Genomic DNA, 21,111 nt, shown 5'->3' on the forward strand with positions numbered 1-21,111 from the left:
ATAAATGTCCAGTGTCAAATTTAATGACACTAACTTTGATGAAGTTGCAGGTTGACAGAAGTGCTTTGGGTGCAGATTTAGCATGTCGTGCTTTTAGCAGAACTGTGCTTAATACAAGCAGGTTTCATTGTTCGTCTTGTACCCAGCTTTTTGTGCATCGGTGAATCTTTGATTGGCCATTTTGAGGTGTCTCAATTCTTCCACAAGGTGATCTTCAGATAACAAGTAAAGAAGGACAAATAGGCCCTGGATGAGGAAGTGAAAAATAGATATTTCCAAGGGCAAACCACGTCACGTCCATCTCAGGCCGAGACGAGAGTGGAGGCATTTACATTTTTCATCATCTCCCCTTTGGCTACAGAGGGACGGATGGAGAGGCAGACTGGCGTTTCACTAAAACACATCCGACAGCGTGTTGATTTAACTCAAATCAAATCGACTGACTCCCAAAAAGGCCTCACTGAAACAGGCAGGTGCACACGACGACGAGTACGTGACCCTCAAAACAGAAACTGCCTTTAATGTTGAGCCAGTTGGTCACTTATCTTCTTATTTAAGAGCTATTGTGCAAAAAAAAAAAAAAATGGCCTCTCTAAATTAAATTAAAAAGCAGGATTACTTTTCTTATTTGATATAATTCACTGCACCTCAGACACTGAATACTTGATGTTGAAATACTTCTGAATTCAAAGCACTAAAGATTTCTTCCTCCATCAGTCTGAATTTGTGTTTACTGACTTCCAGTTTTTTAATTTTGCAGCTGCCAAATTTAAGAAGGATTTCAAAAATCATCAAACAAGTTTCTCAAATTCAGTTCAGTTCAATTTGAGACGTAAAAACTGCTTAAATTTGGTGAAATTCAGCCACCAAAATTCAAGTAAGCAGCCACACAGATGCTGTATTTTTTTTTTATCAGTGGAAATGTTTTCTTACCCATCATTTTTACAGTGTGATTAGCGTGTACTTTATATAAATACCACCTGGTAAAAACTGGTTTAAATTGTATATTTACATGTAGGAATTATTCTAACAACACTGGATTAAATGCAAGTTGAAGATGAATTGTACCAGGATGCATTCTGGGATGCTGAGATGCTGCACAGCCGGTCCACCTCACCCCACCATCCCCCAGCTGTTTGTGCAGCACAGGGCTGTTTGCCGTAAGATAAAATAATTCCTAACTCACATAGTGACAACTTTAATTCATCTTAGATTTCAGCAAAGTTGCTCAAATATTAAAACGTGTCTTCAGACATTTTATATATGTTTTTATATGTGGTATAAAGTTTCTTCTGCCATGTACTTTCAGTATTTGGTAAGATGGTCTCCAGCTCGTCAGTGATTCAATATTATCATTTAAAATTAACAGGATAAAATTTTGTGAATCACCAAAGAGAGCATTTTTTTTTTTTTTTTTTTGATCAAACTGGGGAGGCACTGGGGGAACGAACACTTGATTTTACTCAACGAACTGCAGTTGGTGGGTGACATTTAAATCGGTGGCTCCGTGTAATTCAGGACATTTTGAAGTCATACTGTTAATGTTTTCATAGACAGCACAATACAAAAGTCCTATTTATTTAAATGGAGTCTGGCTTGAGAGCTTCGGTGGTGTGTTTTTTATGTGGCTGCAGTTCATTCAGACGGCTCTGGAAACACATCAGGCTTGTGTCCTGACTTAGATCACATACTGCCCCCTATTGTCTGTATCTGGTACTGACAGGCAGGTTTGGATGCGCTGTCTTTATTGTCATCTGAAACGAGCAGACTGACTGCATTTCTTATTTCTGAGAGGAAATCAAGCAGTTTGGGAGATGTGGCGGTGTTTTTTTTTTTTTTTCTTCACAGAAGTAGTGGCATTTATTAAATTTTATCTTGTCTTTTACTAATTTAATTCAAATTTATCTCCATCTTTCATTTCCTTGTTCAGTTTTAATTCATACATTAGTCTGTCCCACAGATTAAACACATGCATTATAACACAGTGTTGTATGTATTTCAAGAGGTGCAGCCAGTTTCTGCCGCTTCATCAGCGCAAGAGGAAGTGCGGCTGTGCTTTCTCCCCCTCTCGATCTCCCCTAAACCCCGCCTCCTCCCGGACGGACATAACGCCGATTGGTCAATCCCCTACTAGCGAAAGCCAGCGGCGAGCCTCTCCATTGGCTGAGAGCTGCTCCGTGCAAAGATGAGATGCAAATTCAGAGACTGCCGGTAAAATCCTGGCGCTGTCAGCGGGGATGTCCATTCATCTCGAGGGGAAGAGAGAGAGTCATAGCTGGGGAACAGAGAGAGCGCGGCGTGCTCGGTGCAGGCTGTTAAAACCAGAATGAAGCGTGATTTTAAGTAGAAATACTTCATACTTTACTTCATTTCACTTCACTTCTGATGCCAAAAGCGTGTGGAAGTTTAATTTCAGCTGCGAGGAGTCAGACGGAGCATTGAAGACCTTCCAAAATCCATCACAGGGCTCAGAGTGACTTTTATTCCGCGTGGACAACTCCAGAAAAGCACGCCAGTGTTTTTATTCCAAGTGTCGGGAAGCTGCTTCGGACATCGCTTTGCGGCGGGCTCGTGCGCACTGAGGCTGCAATCTGACGCCTCTGGAGGGGATAAAGCAGCGGAACTTGGCCGATCATTACGGACAGACAAGAAAAACCCGACAGCGTGACAAATTTACAGAAAACCATCTGTTTTTTTTTTTTTATTTCAAGACGAAATCGGGAGGTTTATAGTGAAGATCGGAGCAGTTGAGTACCTGTGGGCGCACTGTGGCGCACAAATGGTATTTCTGTGGGACGCAAAATACGGTAAAAGTCTTTTCTGTCTGAATTCACCTTTACGATATTTCTCTGTTGCTTTACAAGAGTTTCACATGCAGCAACGTCAGGAAAAATAATAGAAAGTCCTTCATGAATTCCCTCCTGTCCGTGTCCGTGTCTCTGCAGAGCTGCTTATTTCAACACACGCGAGCGAAAAGACAGAGCAGAACCACTCACTGGCTGAAAATGTGCCTTTCCGTGCCTGCGTGTGCTCATGATGGTGTTGTGTTTGGGAAACTCTTCCGCTGTTTTCCCATAGATTTGACCCAAATAGCTGCTGTGGTGATGTTTGGAGGTGATACTGCAGGCGTTTTCAGTCTTAGTGTACATCAACCAAAGACACAAACATTGACAGTTATGATGTGACTTTCATTATACACACACATTGTGATGATGCTTAATAATTACTTATATAGTGACTGTACTCTGGTGTGATTCTGCCTTAATGTATGCGAGGTGTGGGCTCACCTGTCATTTCTAGGACAGATGTTAGACTCCAGATTTCTGTGTGATTTTCTCTGGCTGTGTCTCCATCATCCACATGAATTCAGCATAGAAACAGTTGAAGTAAAAGAGGGAACAGACAAAGTTGAGAAGGAAATGACTCATCAAGTCAGTGCCACTTCGTGTCAAACACAAACTTATGATCTAACATTACTTACCAGTGTTGCCTGAAAAGGCCGCTTCGCCTCACCTGATAAAGCCGCTGCTGTGGCCCGGCCTTTTGGTGCAGAGCCGACCTGGGCCGTCCTGAAAGCACAACCCCGCCGCTCCCTCAGCAAAGCCTCGCTTTAAAAACTGCTACCTGGATAACGCCTCTATAACTAAAAGATAAGACATTCAAGCTTTATTACCGACTGCATCACAGCTCCTAAAATCAAGGGAACAAATAAGGGCATTGCGTCATAAATCTGTAACTTTCCAGACATGATGCCTGGGTCAAGTCTCTGATTATTCAAATATCTTCAGTGTGTCAGACCCCAAATACAAGATTTGACGTGGTTGAGTGTGTCTGTGGCCTCATGTGTTAAAACCGCTGGCCGTTGGTCAGGCAGTCGTACATTATAGTAGCGGTGGGAGGGTTTCAAACTGTAAACTAAACTCCAAACCGCCAGCATGTGGCTTCAATTGTGGGTTGGCTGACTGACAAACCAAAAGGAGCCACTGATGCTGCAGACAGACAGACAGACAGACAGACAGACAGACAGACAGACAGACAGACAGGCAGCTGCTCATTTATCAGATTCCCTCTGTTTCATTCACTTTTCTCACCAGATGCAGTTCTCTTCATGGAAGTAGTCATCCTCGCTTTCATGTGTTCGTTTAAGGAAGACTTGGGGCAAAATGGGGGATGAGTGCAGGAGTGTTGCTGCTGCCTTTAGTTTCATGACTACACACTCTGGTATTCGAGTCAGTGTGACCACAGTGTGTGTCATCATGCACTGCGTGTGTGTGTGTGTGTGTGTGTGTGTGTTACAGAGTGTCTTTGAGTTTCATCTGTGCGATTGCGTTCATGTCTGATTTCATACATCCTTTTTATTTCTGCTCCAGTGACTTTCAGAGTTTAAGTCTTCCTTCTTGGTGAAAGAATGAAAGTAAAACGAACTCGAGCTCATCTGTCGCAGATCAGATCAACCATAGTTCGTTCATTTCTTTAGCAATCAAAGTTGCCTGTGTGTGTGGTTTTGTCCAATCAACACTCCAAGGCCAAAAGATATTTCATTTATCAGTACAGAAGACTAAGAGAACCAGAACAGAGTCACATTTGGGACCAGAATTGAAGCTGCAACCAATGAATTTTTGACTTTAAAGCTTAGTTGATTATCAAAATTGTAACTGACTCTGATATCTGTCTGCATCTCCATCAAACATAATAAATCTGGAGATATTTAGAGGAGCATGAAAGGAAAATGAGCTCAGCTGACCTCATCTGTCCTCTCCCAGACCCAGCCCCTGGCCGGCGTTACACCCCCCCCTCCACCACTCTCGCCTCGGGGGGGAAGATGGCCGAGGCCCTGCCCCTGGGCGCCCAGGAGGCCGGAGGTGGGGCCGCTCTGGTGGGCAAACTGCGCATGGCCGACCGCGGCATGGTGGAGGTACGGTGACATGGGGCTAAATATACACGCTGATTGAATTTGTCATAACATCCAACATGGACGCCACCACATTGAAAACTGCTCACATTTGAGTCGTCAAGGTAACTGTGATGTTTTGCTTTTCTTTCAGGTGATCTCAGATCATCCAGGTGAGCTGGTGAAGACCGACAGTCCCAACTTCCTGTGCTCTGTGCTGCCCACACACTGGAGGTGCAACAAGACTCTGCCCATTGCTTTTAAGGTGTGTATGTTACTTTATGTTGTATCAGTAATCACCTAAGAGAAACATAATTATACAATAATATAAAAGGAGACACTCAGGAAATTAGTATTTTTACTTTTGATACACCACTGCAAAAACGTACCAGAGTTCATTCATTCTCTTGTACATTTTAGACTTTAATGAAATTATCTCACATTTACATTAAAGAAAAGCAGAAAATCCTCGTATTTCTGAAGCTGGAATCATTGAATCTTGTTCATTTTTGCTTTAGAAATGACTCCAGGAATTCATTGATTCTAAAAATAATTCACTGGCCAGTCAAATCACAGTTAAATGAAAGTCTTTTCCACTTAACAGAGTGAGAGAGCAAACATTAAAGCTTTAATTATTTTGATTAAAAATACTGGCCTTAATATTCGGCCTTAAATAACCAAACACAGCTGTGTCGTGAAAACATGTGTCTCTGGAAAGCTCTGTGTCGAGGAATCACTCAGATATTTCTCTGGGATTTTAAATGGTTTAATTTGCTTAACAAGTTGGCCAATTTTCTCTTCATCCAATATATCTTAAAAACAAAATCACAGCTCATATTCGGAGATTTTCACCGGACAGCGCGACAAGTCTGATCAGACATCGGAGCGTCTGATTTCTGTTGCATCAGAACGTGATTTATTTTTCTTTTGATTTCCTTTTATGTAAATTAGTTTGTTGATTTTGAGTCTTTTGTACTATATTTCCACACGGAGGGCTCATCTTCTTGTGTATTCCCTCATGCACTGATGTGTGTGGATGTGGACGGCTTTCCTGCACTTTGAGACAAAATGCATTTATGGAAAAGCAGCTTTTAGCCGCAGAACACACAACTGATTGATTTATTGAGTTTTATGCATTAGCGTTCGCACATGCCTTTGTGTGTGTGTGTGTGTGAGTGTGAGTGTGAGTTTGGTGCATTATGCATCATTATGGAGTGTCATGAGCGGATGTCACTGCCTTTTACTGGTAATGGATGACTGTTATGATGCACACACACACACACACACGCAAAAATACACATTTCAGGACACATTTTTATATGCACAGGTGCAAATGTGGTTGGATACATGACAACATACACACTGTGCTGCAGGTGGACGCACAGGTACAGTGTGCATAAACAGGACACATACTCAACTGTTTAAGAATATACACACACAGACACGCACACACACACACACACACACACACACAGGCAGACAAGAAAGAGACTGGCAGCAGTAGAGCATGAAACCAGCCCGGCAGAATAAACAAGACAAAGGAAACAATTATGAAGCTCTCAGGCCAGCGTGTGTGTGTGTGTGTGTGTGTGTGTGTGTGTGTGTGTGTGTGTGTGTGTGTGTGTGTCCTTCTCTCCCCCCCGCTCTCGAGTGTAAACTATTTGCAGGCCAGGACCTGCATTTTCAAACTCAGCGAGTTTGTAGAAGAATGTTATCCAATCACATTCCACCACAGGCTCATCAATACTGTCATCGGTGGATTATTGGGACATCAGCGTATTGAAAATTCACGTCGTACTCAAGGCCTCTTTGATGGTAAACGACAGAGTTAGACAAATATTTGAGACTGATGTTATTCCCTGGAAAACAATGCTGCTGTTTGACAGTGAAGGGGACGCGTGAGGACATTTTAAGGGGGAAGACAAGGTTTAGAGTCCCCGTTATCGCAGGCTTTGGTTACTCACTTGGAAAGCTCAGGGTTAAAAGAGAAACTGTCCGTAGTACACTATCTGCTGTGGTCATTTGCACATTGATGTTTTGGTGTGATTAGCGTTAATATGGAAATCGCCTTCCCTGGCTCTATTTCTGCGTAGGCGTAGAGGAGGCGAATGTGCTCTCTAGTGCACCGAGTGTCACACGTTTCCATTTTATGTGTGCGTTTCGGCAGAGTTTCATCTTTCAGGGAACATTTTTTTGACCTTTTATTTCATTGTTTTGCATCTCTTACATGACATTCGAGAGCTCAAAAAGCCCAAAGCTGTTTGTTTCTCTCGGTGACATTTTGAAGCCAATAAAATGGATCCCATGATCAGATAGAAAGTTCACTCGCTGATAAGTATTCAACGTCCAGCTTCATTTATTCTGGATCAAGCGGGATATAAAAGCATGAGCCAAACATGTTGTGTGAATGTGTGTGTGATCTTTACCTGGACAGGTGCATCTCTGGTTGTAACACACTGTAAGCTAGTAAGAAGCAAGCTGTACATTTGTTACAAGCTAGTTACAAGTTAGCTGTAAATGCCTCTTTTAGGCCAAGATAAAAGACAAGTTCAATACTTCCTTGCTTGCTTGTGTCCCTCAGAGCATGATGGGAACTGTAGTTCAAGAATCCAGAACATGGTTATCCCAAACAGAAGTAAGATAATAGATAACGAGACAATAAGTTAAGCAACATCTGAGGCTGATCGCCTTGTGGGCTCACCAATCTCTGCTCCTCCTTTCTTCCACCGTGTCACCAGGTGGTCGCGCTGGGCGACATCCCTGATGGCACTCTGGTAACGGTGATGGCGGGAAATGACGAGAACTACTCAGCCGAGCTGCGCAACGCCACGGCCGCCATCAAGAACCAAGTGGCCAGATTCAACGACCTGCGCTTTGTGGGCCGCAGTGGAAGAGGTACACCCGAACACGACAACAGTGAAAACATGAATGCATGTGGTGTAGTTTTTAAAAAATGGCATCAATATGAGCTACAGTGAGACCAGCATCAAGCTTCACGCTGGCTGTAATTTAATAGGTGTAAATAGCCACAAGCACACAACGCAGCGTGGATAAATTAGGGGAAGTACATATGAATAAAAACAGTATTCGCTCAACTTCCTCGTTACACCCCATTCAGCGTCGACCTTGCACTGCCTCCCCCCTCTCTCACCCCCGTGTATCTTTAACGGACACACTAGACCACAGTTACTCTAAATCAGTCACAGGCAAATGTCCCAACTTATCTATTTAAAACACCAGACCTGTGTACACAAGCTATGCTAACACTCACACATTCACTCACACACACACATAAAAATGACGAGCTCTCCCCAGCTGAATGGAAATATGGGAATAACAGTCAATGTTTGATAGATTCCACCGTCCTGCTGTTGAAAAATGAGCGTTTTAATAATTTATGCCCTTCAACTGAAGAAAGCTGAGGAGCAGAAATTTGTTTTTATGCAAATTGAACTGCGCAGAGTACAATGAGGTTCGTTTTGCGAGCATCACTCCATCTGAAGAGGACTTTAAATGACAAAACACGGTGGGTTTTTTATAGCTGGAACTGTGTGGTGAAGACAGGATACCCGCTTCTTCTGCTTTGACATTCAGGCCTCTGGAATTATTAACTGTATGCCTTTGTTATATCATATATATAATATATTGCGGCAAGACTAAGAGTCTACAGCCAGGCTAGAGGCTCTGCGAGGCTAACATGCTAACCTCGATATGCTAACATGCTGATGTTTAACAGGCACACTGTCTTATTTTAGCATGTTAGCATGCTAGCATAACACAGCTGAGGCAGCGGGAATGCCATTATTTTGGCATTGGGCAAATTAAAATTGACCTGATGGTGGCGCGAGGAGAAGAGTCAGAATCCGTCCTGTCGTGGTCGAGGTGTTTCAGTCCTCTGAGTCTGACCACTCACGTGCCTAAAATAGATCGGAAACGCAGAAATGACTTTGAGGCTTTGACCAGTGTGGATTTGACAGACCAGTGGTGATTCTGATTCTGCTTCCTCTGTGGCACAGAGGGATAAAATACATCAGGCCTTTAAACAAACACAATACTTGTTCATGGTTAGTTTGTCTCTGCACATGGGATTTGTTAACAAGGAGAAAAATATAGAATATGACCACATTTATCCTTTAACTTTTGGCTTATTGACAGTGTCTGACTCTGATATGATGGAATGGATGAAATCATCTTTGGCAGAGGGTCCAGTCGTTGTTTCAGGACCATGATTTCTGGACGAAAACGTCAATACTTTGAGGGTTTAATGTATTGTGTGATAACAAGCCACATCAACCCACACGTCGAGTCGACTTTCTTCACCTAAAACCTCGAAAATGTCATTAACTGTCTGTGTGGGAAGTTGTTAGTTTAGCCGCCAACAGCAATGAGCGGTCTAGTGGTTTGACTAGTGGTTTCTCTGAGTGTCCGTCTGCGTGTGCATGTGTGGGTGGAAGTGGGTGTCAAAGTTCTCAAACTTAGTCATCATTAGTCAGTGCTCCCTGTTTTGCAGAAACACTTGGTTACAGCGCGCAGAGACACTGATACGCGCATGATTTGTGCAGCGGTTTCCCTCATCGCAAGAAGTCTGAGTGGATTCATCTGTTTCACTTTGAAGTTGATAATTTAGTGACGATAAAACAAAACCATTTCATCATCTCGTTGGCACCTGAAGCAACACGCCTCCACCGCTGCAGTCTTTGTGGGTTTTTTTTAATGCAGCGCTGCTTTCAGTGTGAAGTCTGTCACCACCGAGGCTGCACAACACAGCAATTATCACAGACCCGAGCTCATACGTTGTTTTCGTTCACCTGGAGCAACGTGGCGAGTGAATGCCAAAATGAGCATTAGGGAAATGAACCTGTGTTTTATGAGAGTGTGAGATGTGAACTTGGTGAAACAGCTTCGTGGTTGACGCGTGCAGCGTCTGTCAGCGACAAACAAGCTACAGAAGCTGCTCCTGATCGTGAGTTTGGTAATGAAACACAACGGCAGTGTGGATGCAAATTAAAGAAAACTCTGCAACAGATGATGCAGAATCAATCATGTGTTGTACCACTGTGTACGTCTGTGCTGGTGTGTGTGTGTGTGTGTGTGTGTGTGTGTGTGTGTGTGTGTGTGTGTGTATGCACATGTGCAGCCAGTCTCTTAGTTCCTCTTTTAAACAGGACCCTCATTTTTCTCTTTCACAATATCTGACTCTGTGTGAACAGACACACACACACACACACACACACGTACAACTACCTTGTTTTTTTAGAGCACACACACATTTCTTTGTGGAAAATGGTGTAAATAAGAGATGCCGTCTGATCGGCTTCTTGTGAGACAAACCGGATGATCCCAAATCAGCAAGCCCTGACATGATGCGTGCGCACACACACACACACACACACACACACACACACACACACACACACACACACACACACACAGAGTGCACCTCATGTGTGAAATCCGCTCTTATCTACAGAGAGTGAGAGAGACATAAGGGTGATTAGAGAGAAAGTCCCGGAAAACACTCCATCAAGACACACTCACACACACTCTCGCCTTTGTGATTTAGTAATCTTGTGTGCGTGTGTGTGTGTGTGTGTGTGTGTGTGTGTGTGTGTGTGTGTGTGTGTGTGTGTGTGATGCCACCAGCTGGCTGATAGACACAACAGACACAAAGACCTCAGCTGTTCTCTCCCTCCTCCTGTCTGTCTCTATCAGACAAAATCTCTTACTGTAAACTCTCTCTCTGTAAACAACCTGCACAAAAACACTCCACGTTTCTCCGTGTTGTAAACAATTTATACAGCACAATTAATTTGTGTGTATCCAGTCATGTTTACACAGAATACCCTATGTATAGAGCAGCATATACAGTACACAATAGGTACGCTGCGTATGTGTGGACTGCTCAGAGAAGGACAGACAGGGGCAGGTTTTAGTGATAACACCCCCTCTAGTGGCCATCAGTATGGAACAGTGCCAATTTGTGTCAGTGATGTGTGGTTTATGCTTAATTTCAATGAAGTACAAAGAACTGCATGTGCCCCAAATGCCCATTCGAACAGTAGACTTTAACATGGCTCATCATCTTTACCTGTTTCTTTGGCTGAACAGTTGTATGACTCATCTTTAAGAAGAAGCGTTACCGCAGCATCCACCAGTCCAGCACCGTGGATTAGTTCTCACATGGTCGAGTCCACGCCTCACAATGAACATTCAGTGCAGGAAGAAGTGTGTCCTTCATGCAAAGCCGGATTCATGCTTGACGTCAGGGGTTGACTGGACTCGATACCTGCACTGTAGATTTTGATTTGAGCCATTGATCTTACTTTGATTATACTCCATACTCCCACATTCTTTACTTCTATGTGGTATAAAGCGAGGATGCTTCAACTGGTCAAACGGTCTGTCAGATGGTAAAACACTGCACAGTGGTGCACCATATTATTCGATCAGAAACTGGAAGGTTGTCACAGCAGCATTTTTCCATTTTCCATTGCTACGATCGTGAGGTAAACAATAGAACAGTCTTTGATTGGCTAACACCCTGTCTGGCTCCATTTAAAAAAAATGAAAGGCCTCCTTTTTTCATGCAGGGCTAAAGTCGGTCTGAATGCAGCCTAATGAGGTGTAATCGCCGTGTTTACGTTCATTCCTTCGTAGAGAGCGAAGGTCGCGGTGAGCTGAAGGTGAAAAGGAGAAGAAAACGTTCTCTTTCAACTTCCTCGCTGTTGTCTTCACTCACAACAATCTCCACCAGCATCAGAAACACGCAGGAAAAAACATGAGCAGCATCAGCTACGGTGCGACCCGCAGCCAGGCACGTAGCCGCCATATGCATTTAGCTGCAGATTCCTCAGGAGTGATGTACATGTTAGCTTCTTTATGAACTCTAACCTCCAGAGTGGAGGAGTTAGAGGCCTAACCCTGATCATACCTTACCCATAATTCATTTGGCATAACTAAACTTTAACCATACAGTGCTTGCTAGCTAAAAATTTGTCATTTAGCATAATCCAGGGTTTTGTGGGATGTCCGATATCAATATTCAGTCTGACATAAGGATTGTATGTCCACTACCTGCAGCTATTTGACTGTCAGCTGACTCCAACCTGCTGTCTTGATATGCTGCCTGTATGCTATTTAAGGTGGTATTAGTAAACAAGGGAAACAATGGTACACTCACATGGAGCTCAGATGGTAATACAGCGTGACCTTCCACAGTTTGTGGCTGAATTCTGTTTGATGTCCCTGCAGTAGTGTGTGTGCACTGTCTGCATTTGAATGCAAATCATGTGGAGTCTGGTGTTTGTGTGGAGACAGAGTTGTATACTGATCACCTGTCGAGGCTTCAGTCAGGCGACTGCAGCAACAATCTAATTTTGTTCCAGCCTTAAGGTTTCCAATTCCAGTCTTCCAGGTTTTTCCAGCCAGTTCAACGGCGACAGCGTAAAAACGACATAATTCACTGAAATTTGTATGCAGTTAATTTCATGTCACCAGTGTTCTCGGCAATAATGTGAAAGGGAAACGTTCAAAGAGGGAGAGAGAGAGAGACGGAGACACACAGCAGAGAGAGAAGTGAGAGCAACACCTGGCATCGGCCACATGTGTCTGCTGTTTGTGTGGCATCAGACTGTCTGCATGTGGTAACTTTACTCCAGCCCTGGCACACAACAACAGCGGTGGTCTGCACGTGTGTGAGCGTGTGTGTGCGTGTGTGTGTTTGCAGCAAGCATGCTGTTGAGTGATTGCTGCCTCCAAAGCTGAGGCTGGCAGCAACCCCCCCCCCGACAGGCACACATGCACAAACAGTCTTATAAACGCGTAGTATAAACACCGTGAACATACATTTGTTCTCAGATATGACAGACAGATATCGTGTTAGCCACTAGCCACGCGAGTAGACCCGACGCCATCATGCACAGAATAACACACACATACGCTGATGGCCGGCCCTCAGCTACCATTGCGAGACTACTGAATGGATCCGTCTGCCATGGTTTTTTCTTCATGTTGTCATTTTTTTCTGTGTGTGTGTGTGTGTGTGTGTGTGTGTGTGTGGGTGTGTGTGGCATCTGGTTTATTCCTGTCTGGGGGTCCATGACTTACATGACTTAATGCATTAAGCAGACCAAGAGGATATTTGGGGAGTACGTGAGGGAGGGAGGAGAGAAGTCGAGGAGAGATGAAAGGGATAGAGGAGAGTAACACTTGAAAAAGGTTCTAATACTAATGAACGTTCATTCCTTCTCCCATTTTCTTCTCCTCTCCCAGGGAAGAGTTTCACCCTGACCATCACAGTGTTCACCAACCCTCCTCAGGTGGCCACGTACCAGCGAGCCATTAAAATTACAGTGGACGGTCCCAGAGAGCCACGACGTGAGTGACACTGGCACCCAACTGTTGACATTTTTCCTCCTCAGCACACCATAGTTACCACGTGCAGATGTTGAATCTAACATCTGACATTTGATGTTAATTCACATTTTATGAGCCCCTTCTTATGTTGCATTCTTGCCTCTGTACTCTTTGATTCTAATGCTTTTATTTTACCACTGAATGTTATGTATAATATTTGTCATAGTGCTGAGCTGAAATCAATAAACCAACGACATACCCAGTGAAGACATGCCTTTAATCCCGACTGACAAACTCTCAGATGAGTGAGTCAATAAGGAACCTGATGCAACACTGAGTTCCTCTCCCACTCAGTATGATGAAATATGGGGATTTCTAATGGCGGATGGAAGAGCGGAGAAGAGAAAGAGCGATTTTGTTTTGCTAATCTCTGATACATGTCACATGAATAATTCCCATTCATGTCAAATGGGAGTGAACTGAGCGACACTGGTCAGAGGAGTCAGCGAGGTGACAGAAAGAGAGGAAGACTCCTGCCAGCTCCACTCAGCTGTGAATAACCATCACTCGTCTCTAACTCGCCCACACACACACAGGCGCGCACACACACACAGTATAAATACACACACATGCACACTTCCCCCTTTGGGAGGAAGTGCCTGTAACTGGAGCTCAGCCTCAGTGCTTTGAAGTGCAGCCAACACCACAGACAGCGTGACAGACTCCATCACACACACACACACACACACACACACAGGGAGACAGCCAGACCCCTATGCGGCGCCCATCGTCAGATTCCCGAATGCAATAGCAGACAGAGTGTGTTAACAATGTCGGGACAATGTTATAGCCTGTGTTGGGCCGTAGCTGTTACTGTAATCCCTGGATTATGTAATCAGGTTTCAAGCATGAAGTTATCTGCTGACAAACGGCCTCAGGATATCTTTGTGTTGCACACTTTAGCACTTCAGTTTCATCTGAAAGTGCAGAAAGTTGGTGTCGGGGAGCTTAAAATAATCAGTAATCGTGATGTAATCTCTTCCTCCCAGGTCATCGTCAGAAGATGGACGAGGTCAAGCCCGGCTCTCTGGCCTTCTCTGAGAGGCTGACGGAGCTGGAACATCTGAGGCGGAGCTCGATGAGGGTGACGCCTCCTCACCACCATCACCATCAACCCTCTGCCAACACCCGCCAATCTGCAGCGCTCAACTCTGCCACCTTCTCCAGCCCCACGCACACTCAGATAACCGCTGGTAAGGCCCTGAAAATGAACCACACCTTGTCCGTAGACTGTATGAAACATGGAGGAAGCCTCTGTGACGTCAGCCGTCGGTTTCTGAAGCGTCATTGTGCCATCATGGCAGTGCCTGACTCTGCAGAACTTAAAAGGTGTTTTAATGTGGGTTGTTTTCCTCACTTCTTTATATAGCTGTCTTTCCTGGATCAGGACTAGTGATTGCTCAATCCAAACCTAAATCAACTGAAAATGTTTATTCCCATCACTCATGATTACACAGAGGGCGACCCACCAGTGCATACTGTACGTGGGCGAGAGTTGCCGGGAATCAACCAACCCTACAATTAGCGGCTGACCCGCTTTACCACCTGAGCTGCAGCTTTAGTATTGAGAAACTACTCTCCTGCAGTTTGTCTATGAGTTCAAACACAACCCAATGAGGCAATTATTTAGAAACGATGATACATCTCTTAGAAAAAGAGGAAATTAGTCAGACATGGGAACTGAGCTGCACTAATGCTAGTAATACATTTGTTTCTCACTCGCCGTGACTTGTCTACACCGTGCTCATTTAAATTGTTGTCCACAACTATATGTGACGGGAATCCTCGTTCTAATGAAGTCTGGGTTGCAAAAACAACTATCCTTTAATACAAGTTCTACTCAGTTGCATAAGACAGGATATATTGAGCACCTGAGGTCGGCTGGGGATTGCGAAGTGCAGTAAATTACAGCAAAGTGGACACCAGAGCAGTTGATTCTTTGAGTCATGCAGATTCATGTTGCATGGAAACCCGAACAGTCATTGTTTTTAATAGGGGAGTCAATTACTTTCCACAAAGGTTATTTTCCCAAATTATGCTTTCAACAACTGTACCTTGGAGAACAGACAAAACCACATTCATGTCTTTTTCTCCTCTAATGACAAACTTGAAAAAATTGTCCTCTTTGCAGACTCTGACCTCATTTTTGAGAACTGAGGATTACTCAGAAACCCTGCGTGTTGATGCCATAAGACTAGACGTCTGCTCACAGTGTTATTGGGAAGGGAAGGTGAGGCCGTTCTGCCATCGTTTCTTTGGAAATGATACTTGCTCACGTCTGCGCAAAGGACCTGCTGGAGTAGAAGCAGCATCACACTGGTTACTGTGAGTTAATTGAGAGTGCTTTTATGAGGGAGAATGTACTATTGGCTATTTCTTGGCCTGGAACAGTGACTTCCTGGAGTTATTTTACAGATAAATGTAAAGAAAACAGAACAATGTCAACCTCTGATGATGGCACAGATGTCCTGATGGTTAGTTCAAGTGCCTCTCTGGAACCGAAAGCTAACCCTTACCCACAGATTTTTTTGGATTTTCTGAGAAGAAGGAAGACTCGTCAGGTTTACGGCATTTCTAGTGCTAAAATGCAGATTAATACCGAATACAGCAACACTCACGGCGTCTAAAAACAGACAAAAACAATGTACTGTGGTTGTATGTTTCCCAAACTCGTGCATCAAACCTCATTGTTCCTCCTTGTGGTTTTTGGTGAGATCCATTGTGGTCTGCGTGTGTGTGCCTGTGTGTGTGTATGTGTGTACCTGTGAGAGTGTGTGCTGCGGTTGTGTGGATACTCTGTGTGGCACCAAAAGATCTGTTCCTCTTCCGCCTTCAGTGGTAGTGATGCTATGTGTGTGTGGGTGTGTGTTACGGTTAGGGTATAGTTAGGTTGAGGCGTGTAGTGGTTATGGTTATGGTGAGGGTCGGCCTCCAGGAAAGGAATCTAAATTTATGCAATGTGCCAAAAAGTGATGGAAACGTGACTTTATGTGCGTTTGTGTGAGTGTGTGTGTGTGTGTGTGTGTGTGTGTGTGTGTGTGTGTGTGTGTGTGTGTGTGCTTACACGCTTGTTCCTTCTTATGTGTGCATTTACATGTGTGTGCGCCTGTACTGTAGGTGAGGAAGCAAGTTATGTCTTAAGGAGGAAATGAGAGTCAGCTGTCAGGAAGTGCTGCTGTGAGAGAAAAAATCATAAGCAAACATAAAACTGTGTGAATTTAAGAAAATTAAAAAGTCTTAAAAAAAATGCAGTAAATGCAGAGACTTCAAAAATAGATCAAATACACATGTGGATCAAATAGGTCTCTTACTGTAATACATCAGAGACAGACCTCAGAATAAACTAGTATAAAGACTACCATATGAAAATAACCACAACATCCAAAGTGCAGTACAATTACATGCATTGTATGTGATAAACAAAAGAATCAGATAAATAAACATTTTAAGCTACAGTTTGGACAGAAGTCCTCAAGCACCGTGATTGGAGCCATCGCCACGTGGCTACCAGAGAAACTGCAGCTGAATTCATCAGTGGTGTAAGTAGTTTGCATGTTCATATAGGTACTATACTACTCTACTATATTTGCTGCAGTTTTAGCTTTCAGAAGCGTGTTTTGCAACAGAAAAATCACCTTTTCTTTCAGCTGAATTGGAGCTAAAGCGAAGCGAAAACGTAGAGTAGTGAGAAATGAGAGAAAAACAACCAACACGCTGCAGTTGTAGACTGAGGGAAAGAGAAACACAGAGGTAGCGCTCAGTGCTTCCTGCTTTCTGTGTTTTTCTGATCCCTCTAAAAATGAAAATAGCAACAGGAAACCGTTATTAAGCCACTCTCTTTTTCTCTCTCTTCCCCTTTCTTTCCTTTTCTCTCCCCGTCACCACCCCCCTGCTTAGCTTTCATTTCTCTTTTAACCATCATCTTCCCTTCTTTCACTTCTCAAAATGTCCTAACTGTGAGTAATAAATACTGTACGATAATTTCATGAAATGTCCGTGTGTGTGTGTACAAAAGCGTTCACGTGCGTCTGCCCTGGCGCTCGGGCCCGCACATGTGTGGCAGTGCAGTAAAAGTCTATGTTCCCTCTGCTGCCAAACCACTTACAGCTCATAACAGATGTAAAATACACAGAGTGGTGTCACATGCTAAAAGTCCAGATGAAATCGAGGCTTTACTGCAGTCAATAGCTGCAGCAAGAAGATGTTAAGGGTGTATAAAAGATGCAGTGTTTAGTAAAATATGCAATATTAAATAACTGAGCATTAAAACATGAGAGAAAATCTGAAAAAGTATGTTGTATTCACATTATTAGGACCTCAGAAAGCGTTACATACTAATGTTATCTGCAGTATTGTAAAGCCATTCAATCAGCAACAACAGCTGTTTGCATGAAAACCAAAACCCCTTTAATATTCCATCAATTTTCAATAACAACGGTACATGTAATAAATAAAATCCTCCTTAAATCATTTCTGAGATTCATTAGCCGACCATTAAACACCAAAGAAATGCCTTTCTGTGTGTTCTGGTTCTATTTCCAAGCAGCCAGCCGTCTGTGACTCCTGCCCCACATTAGTGCACTCTGCCAGGGGAGAGAAGCCAGGAAAGGAGGGGGCTTGGCACAGGGCCTGGGCTTCACCACCACCCAAACTCACCCCACACACACACACACACACACACACACACACACACACACACACACACGCGTCAGTGCTTGGGAGAGCTCTTGGCCGGGCTTGAAAAGCCTTCACTGACGTCTTGGCTGCTGTGTACAATTTGCTTCCTCGTCTGTCTGCACACACACACACACACTCACACACACACACACACACACACACACACACACACACACACACACACACACACACACACTCTTGTCTGCAAGTCTGTGGGTGATCAGTGCCATTTATTAGACTGTGGGGAAAAAAGACTGGATTGAATGAAAGAACTCACACACACACACACACACACACACACACATAGCCCTCCCCTTCATCCGTCCACCCCCACACTAAGTTAATTGCTTCCTCTCCTCCGTCTCTCTTTCTTCTTTCACGATCAACAGCTTCCATCTCAAAACAGTTCAGTTAAATCGGCCTTTATTCAATATTATTATTCAACATGTTCAAGACATTTTCGGGGTCATAACTGAGCCTGCGTTTGCGAGGAAACACTCGTCTCGAAATAATCCGTCTTTTGTGAGTCCTTAAACTTCACTGACGCGTCGTCTCTTGAATTCCCTGAAGTTTTAGGAAGTACAGATGTTGGATGTTAGATGTTTCAGTGATTCATTTCTCTCTCTCTCAGACTCCAGACAGATGCAGTCGTCTCCATCTTGGTCCTACGACCAGTCGTATCCTTACCTTGGCCAGATAACCACGCCCGCCGTCCACACAGCCAATCCCCTTTCGCCTGGTCGATCTTCGCTCGGTGACCTGTCCACACGACTCACAGGTAACACACACACACACGAGCGTGTACACACAGAGAAAACAGTGAGATGAGTAGGTTGTTAACCTCTGACCTTTGACCTCTCTCAGGCCCAGACCTCACAGCCTTTGGCGACCCCAGAATGACCTTAGAACGGCCTTTCACTTCCCTCCCCTCCTTGCCTGACTCCCGCTTCTCCGACCCCCGGGTCCACTACCCTCCAACAGCGGCCGCCTTCACCTACACCCCCTCACACAACCCGGTCTCCAACGGCGCCCTTGGCATCACCATGGCAACAGCCATGGCAACCACTCCAGCAGGAAGGTACCACACCTACCTGCCTCCTCCCTACCCGGCGAACACCCCCCACCAGGCTCAGAATGGGCCTTTCCAGTCCACCTCCTCGCCATACCACCTGTACTACTCCACCGCTGCCGGCTCATACCAGTTCTCCATGATGGCGGGGGGAGGAGGAAGCAGTGACTCGCGCTCCCCGCCAAGGATCCTGCCGCCGTGCACCAACGCTTCCACGGGCTCCTCCCTCCTGCACCCCTCTTTGCCCAATCAGAACGAAGGAGTGGGTGTAGAGGTGGAGTCCAGCCACAGTAGCTCCCCGACAAACATGGCAGCTGCTGAAGCGGTCTGGAGACCTTACTGAACCGGCCCAGGAGGTGCGGGACACTTTGAACGGCACACGGTGGGCACGCTCATTTAAGGTGACCACCTGGTCATGTGATGTCAGACATACGCCAGTCCAAAGTAAGATGAATGACATGAGTGGACCACAGCCCCTTATCTCAAGGATAACAGAAGTTTGGTGTTATTTTCCAAACTTGACCAAAACGTGTCTCTCAGCACGTCCTCCTCTCCTCCTCTTCGTCTCTCAGCTTCAAGCCCATTGGTTCCTGCTGAAGACGTAAACTTTAAAAACACCTTTGATTTAAAACAGAGACTCAGTAATTTAAAAAACACGTTACATAAACAGGAGGAAATTTGTTGAGGACTATTTTTAGCGGCGGATTAATCCACATTTGGTGCTCCGGTGCACATGGGATTGATTTAATGGTGGTCATGAAGGAACATGTGAGCCCACCCGCCCGTTAGCAGCAGTGTTGAATGTCGCCTATCGATGCAGCTTCCTCTAATGGTCCTTGGTATTGTCCAGTGATTACTGGTGTCTAAATTTAGGAAAAAACTCCACCTGGTACCGTTTGTCATCACTTGACCAGGAGCCAGATGAGCGCGCCCGCTTTAAAACTGTCTACTGACAAACAATGTTGGCCCATGAAAAACAAGCAGAACGACTGACAGGCGCGTTAGCCAACAGACAGCAGCGAGTGGACGTCCCGGTCTCACTCTCAGGACACAGAAAAGGACTCCAGAGAAGAGCTTCTTTGAAATGAAGGACAGGTGGAGAGCAGCAGGGTAATATTTTGGTTTTACACTGACAAAGCGCATGCAGCAGCACTGGGCTGATCTCAAGTCAGCTTCCTTTGTAAGATAACAAGACTTCTTCCTCATAAATATCGTTGGTGTTGTGAATAGATGATTTGCTCATACCAAACACTGTGGAAGGCCTGTTGGTGTTTATCATCACCTCCATGATTTTGCCACTCCTCTCTCATTCTTGGTTGCCATTTAAAAAAAAAAAAAAAAAAAAAAAAAAAAAAAAAGCGAGTCCGTCATCTCTTGAAAAAACAAAAGACAGAAGATCACTGCTGTGGTTTTCGTGGCCCCGGGGACAATTTGGACAGAAACTGACCCAATCCTGAGAAAATAAAATCTTAACTTTACACTGGCTGAGCCACTCGAGCCACACGTGGAGACACTTTGATCAGATTTCTACATGAACACAGAGGAGAGTGTCCGTGTCGACGACGACATTTTGTCTCAGATGTATTGGTTTTCTCACAACACTTGGAAACAATGCAGCATGGAGTTTTTGTTGAATACTTTAATTTATTCCTACAATACCAGTTTTGGTAGCATTTCGTTTGTGTGTACTGTATGCGTGTGTGCGTCTGTCTGTGTGTGTGCGTGTGTGTCTCATTTACCCATGATCCACTGTCTATTTGTACTGTATATAACCATAGCTGTAAATTACACCTGCATTTGCTCATCTTTTCATAACCTCTCTCTCTCTCTCTCTCTCTCTCTCTCACACACACACACACACACACACACACACACACACACACACACAGCAGGTTTGTTTTGACATTGTTGATTGCGCACATTCGGTTTTGAGTTCTATAAATATTCTTGTGAAGAAACTTTGCTCGTCCTGTGGTTGCTGGTCGTCCGATGTGTTTTCTCAATTATCTTTATAGAAAAATCTCTTCTGCATGCTACCACCTGCATCTGCCAAGCCACA

General features: G+C 44.4%; 1 protein-coding gene across 2 annotated transcripts in view; it reads left to right on the plus strand.

The window, feature by feature from the left end:
• The window catches only part of runx1 (RUNX family transcription factor 1), a 40,873-nt gene extending 20,496 nt beyond the window's left edge, over positions 1–20,377 (plus strand). Inside the window, exons 1-8 of one of the 2 annotated variants that reach the window (XM_076723961.1) lie at positions 2,245–2,807; positions 4,764–4,915; positions 5,046–5,156; positions 7,630–7,786; positions 13,163–13,267; positions 14,296–14,499; positions 18,615–18,761; positions 18,848–20,377. In XM_076723961.1, the coding sequence (XP_076580076.1) occupies positions 2,780–2,807; positions 4,764–4,915; positions 5,046–5,156; positions 7,630–7,786; positions 13,163–13,267; positions 14,296–14,499; positions 18,615–18,761; positions 18,848–19,395 (1,452 nt within the window). In that variant the 5' untranslated portion in view covers positions 2,245–2,779 and the 3' untranslated portion in view covers positions 19,396–20,377. Of the gene's footprint in view, positions 1–2,244; positions 2,808–4,763; positions 4,916–5,045; positions 5,157–7,629; positions 7,787–13,162; positions 13,268–14,295; positions 14,500–18,614; positions 18,762–18,847 lie in introns of those variants that run through there. The other variant, XM_076723960.1, reaches the window with a different exon arrangement.
• The last annotated feature ends 734 nt before the right edge of the window (positions 20,378–21,111 follow it).

This window comes from Chaetodon auriga, chromosome 23 (genome assembly GCF_051107435.1).
Source record: "Chaetodon auriga isolate fChaAug3 chromosome 23, fChaAug3.hap1, whole genome shotgun sequence".
Lineage (NCBI taxonomy): Eukaryota > Metazoa > Chordata > Actinopteri > Chaetodontiformes > Chaetodontidae > Chaetodon > Chaetodon auriga.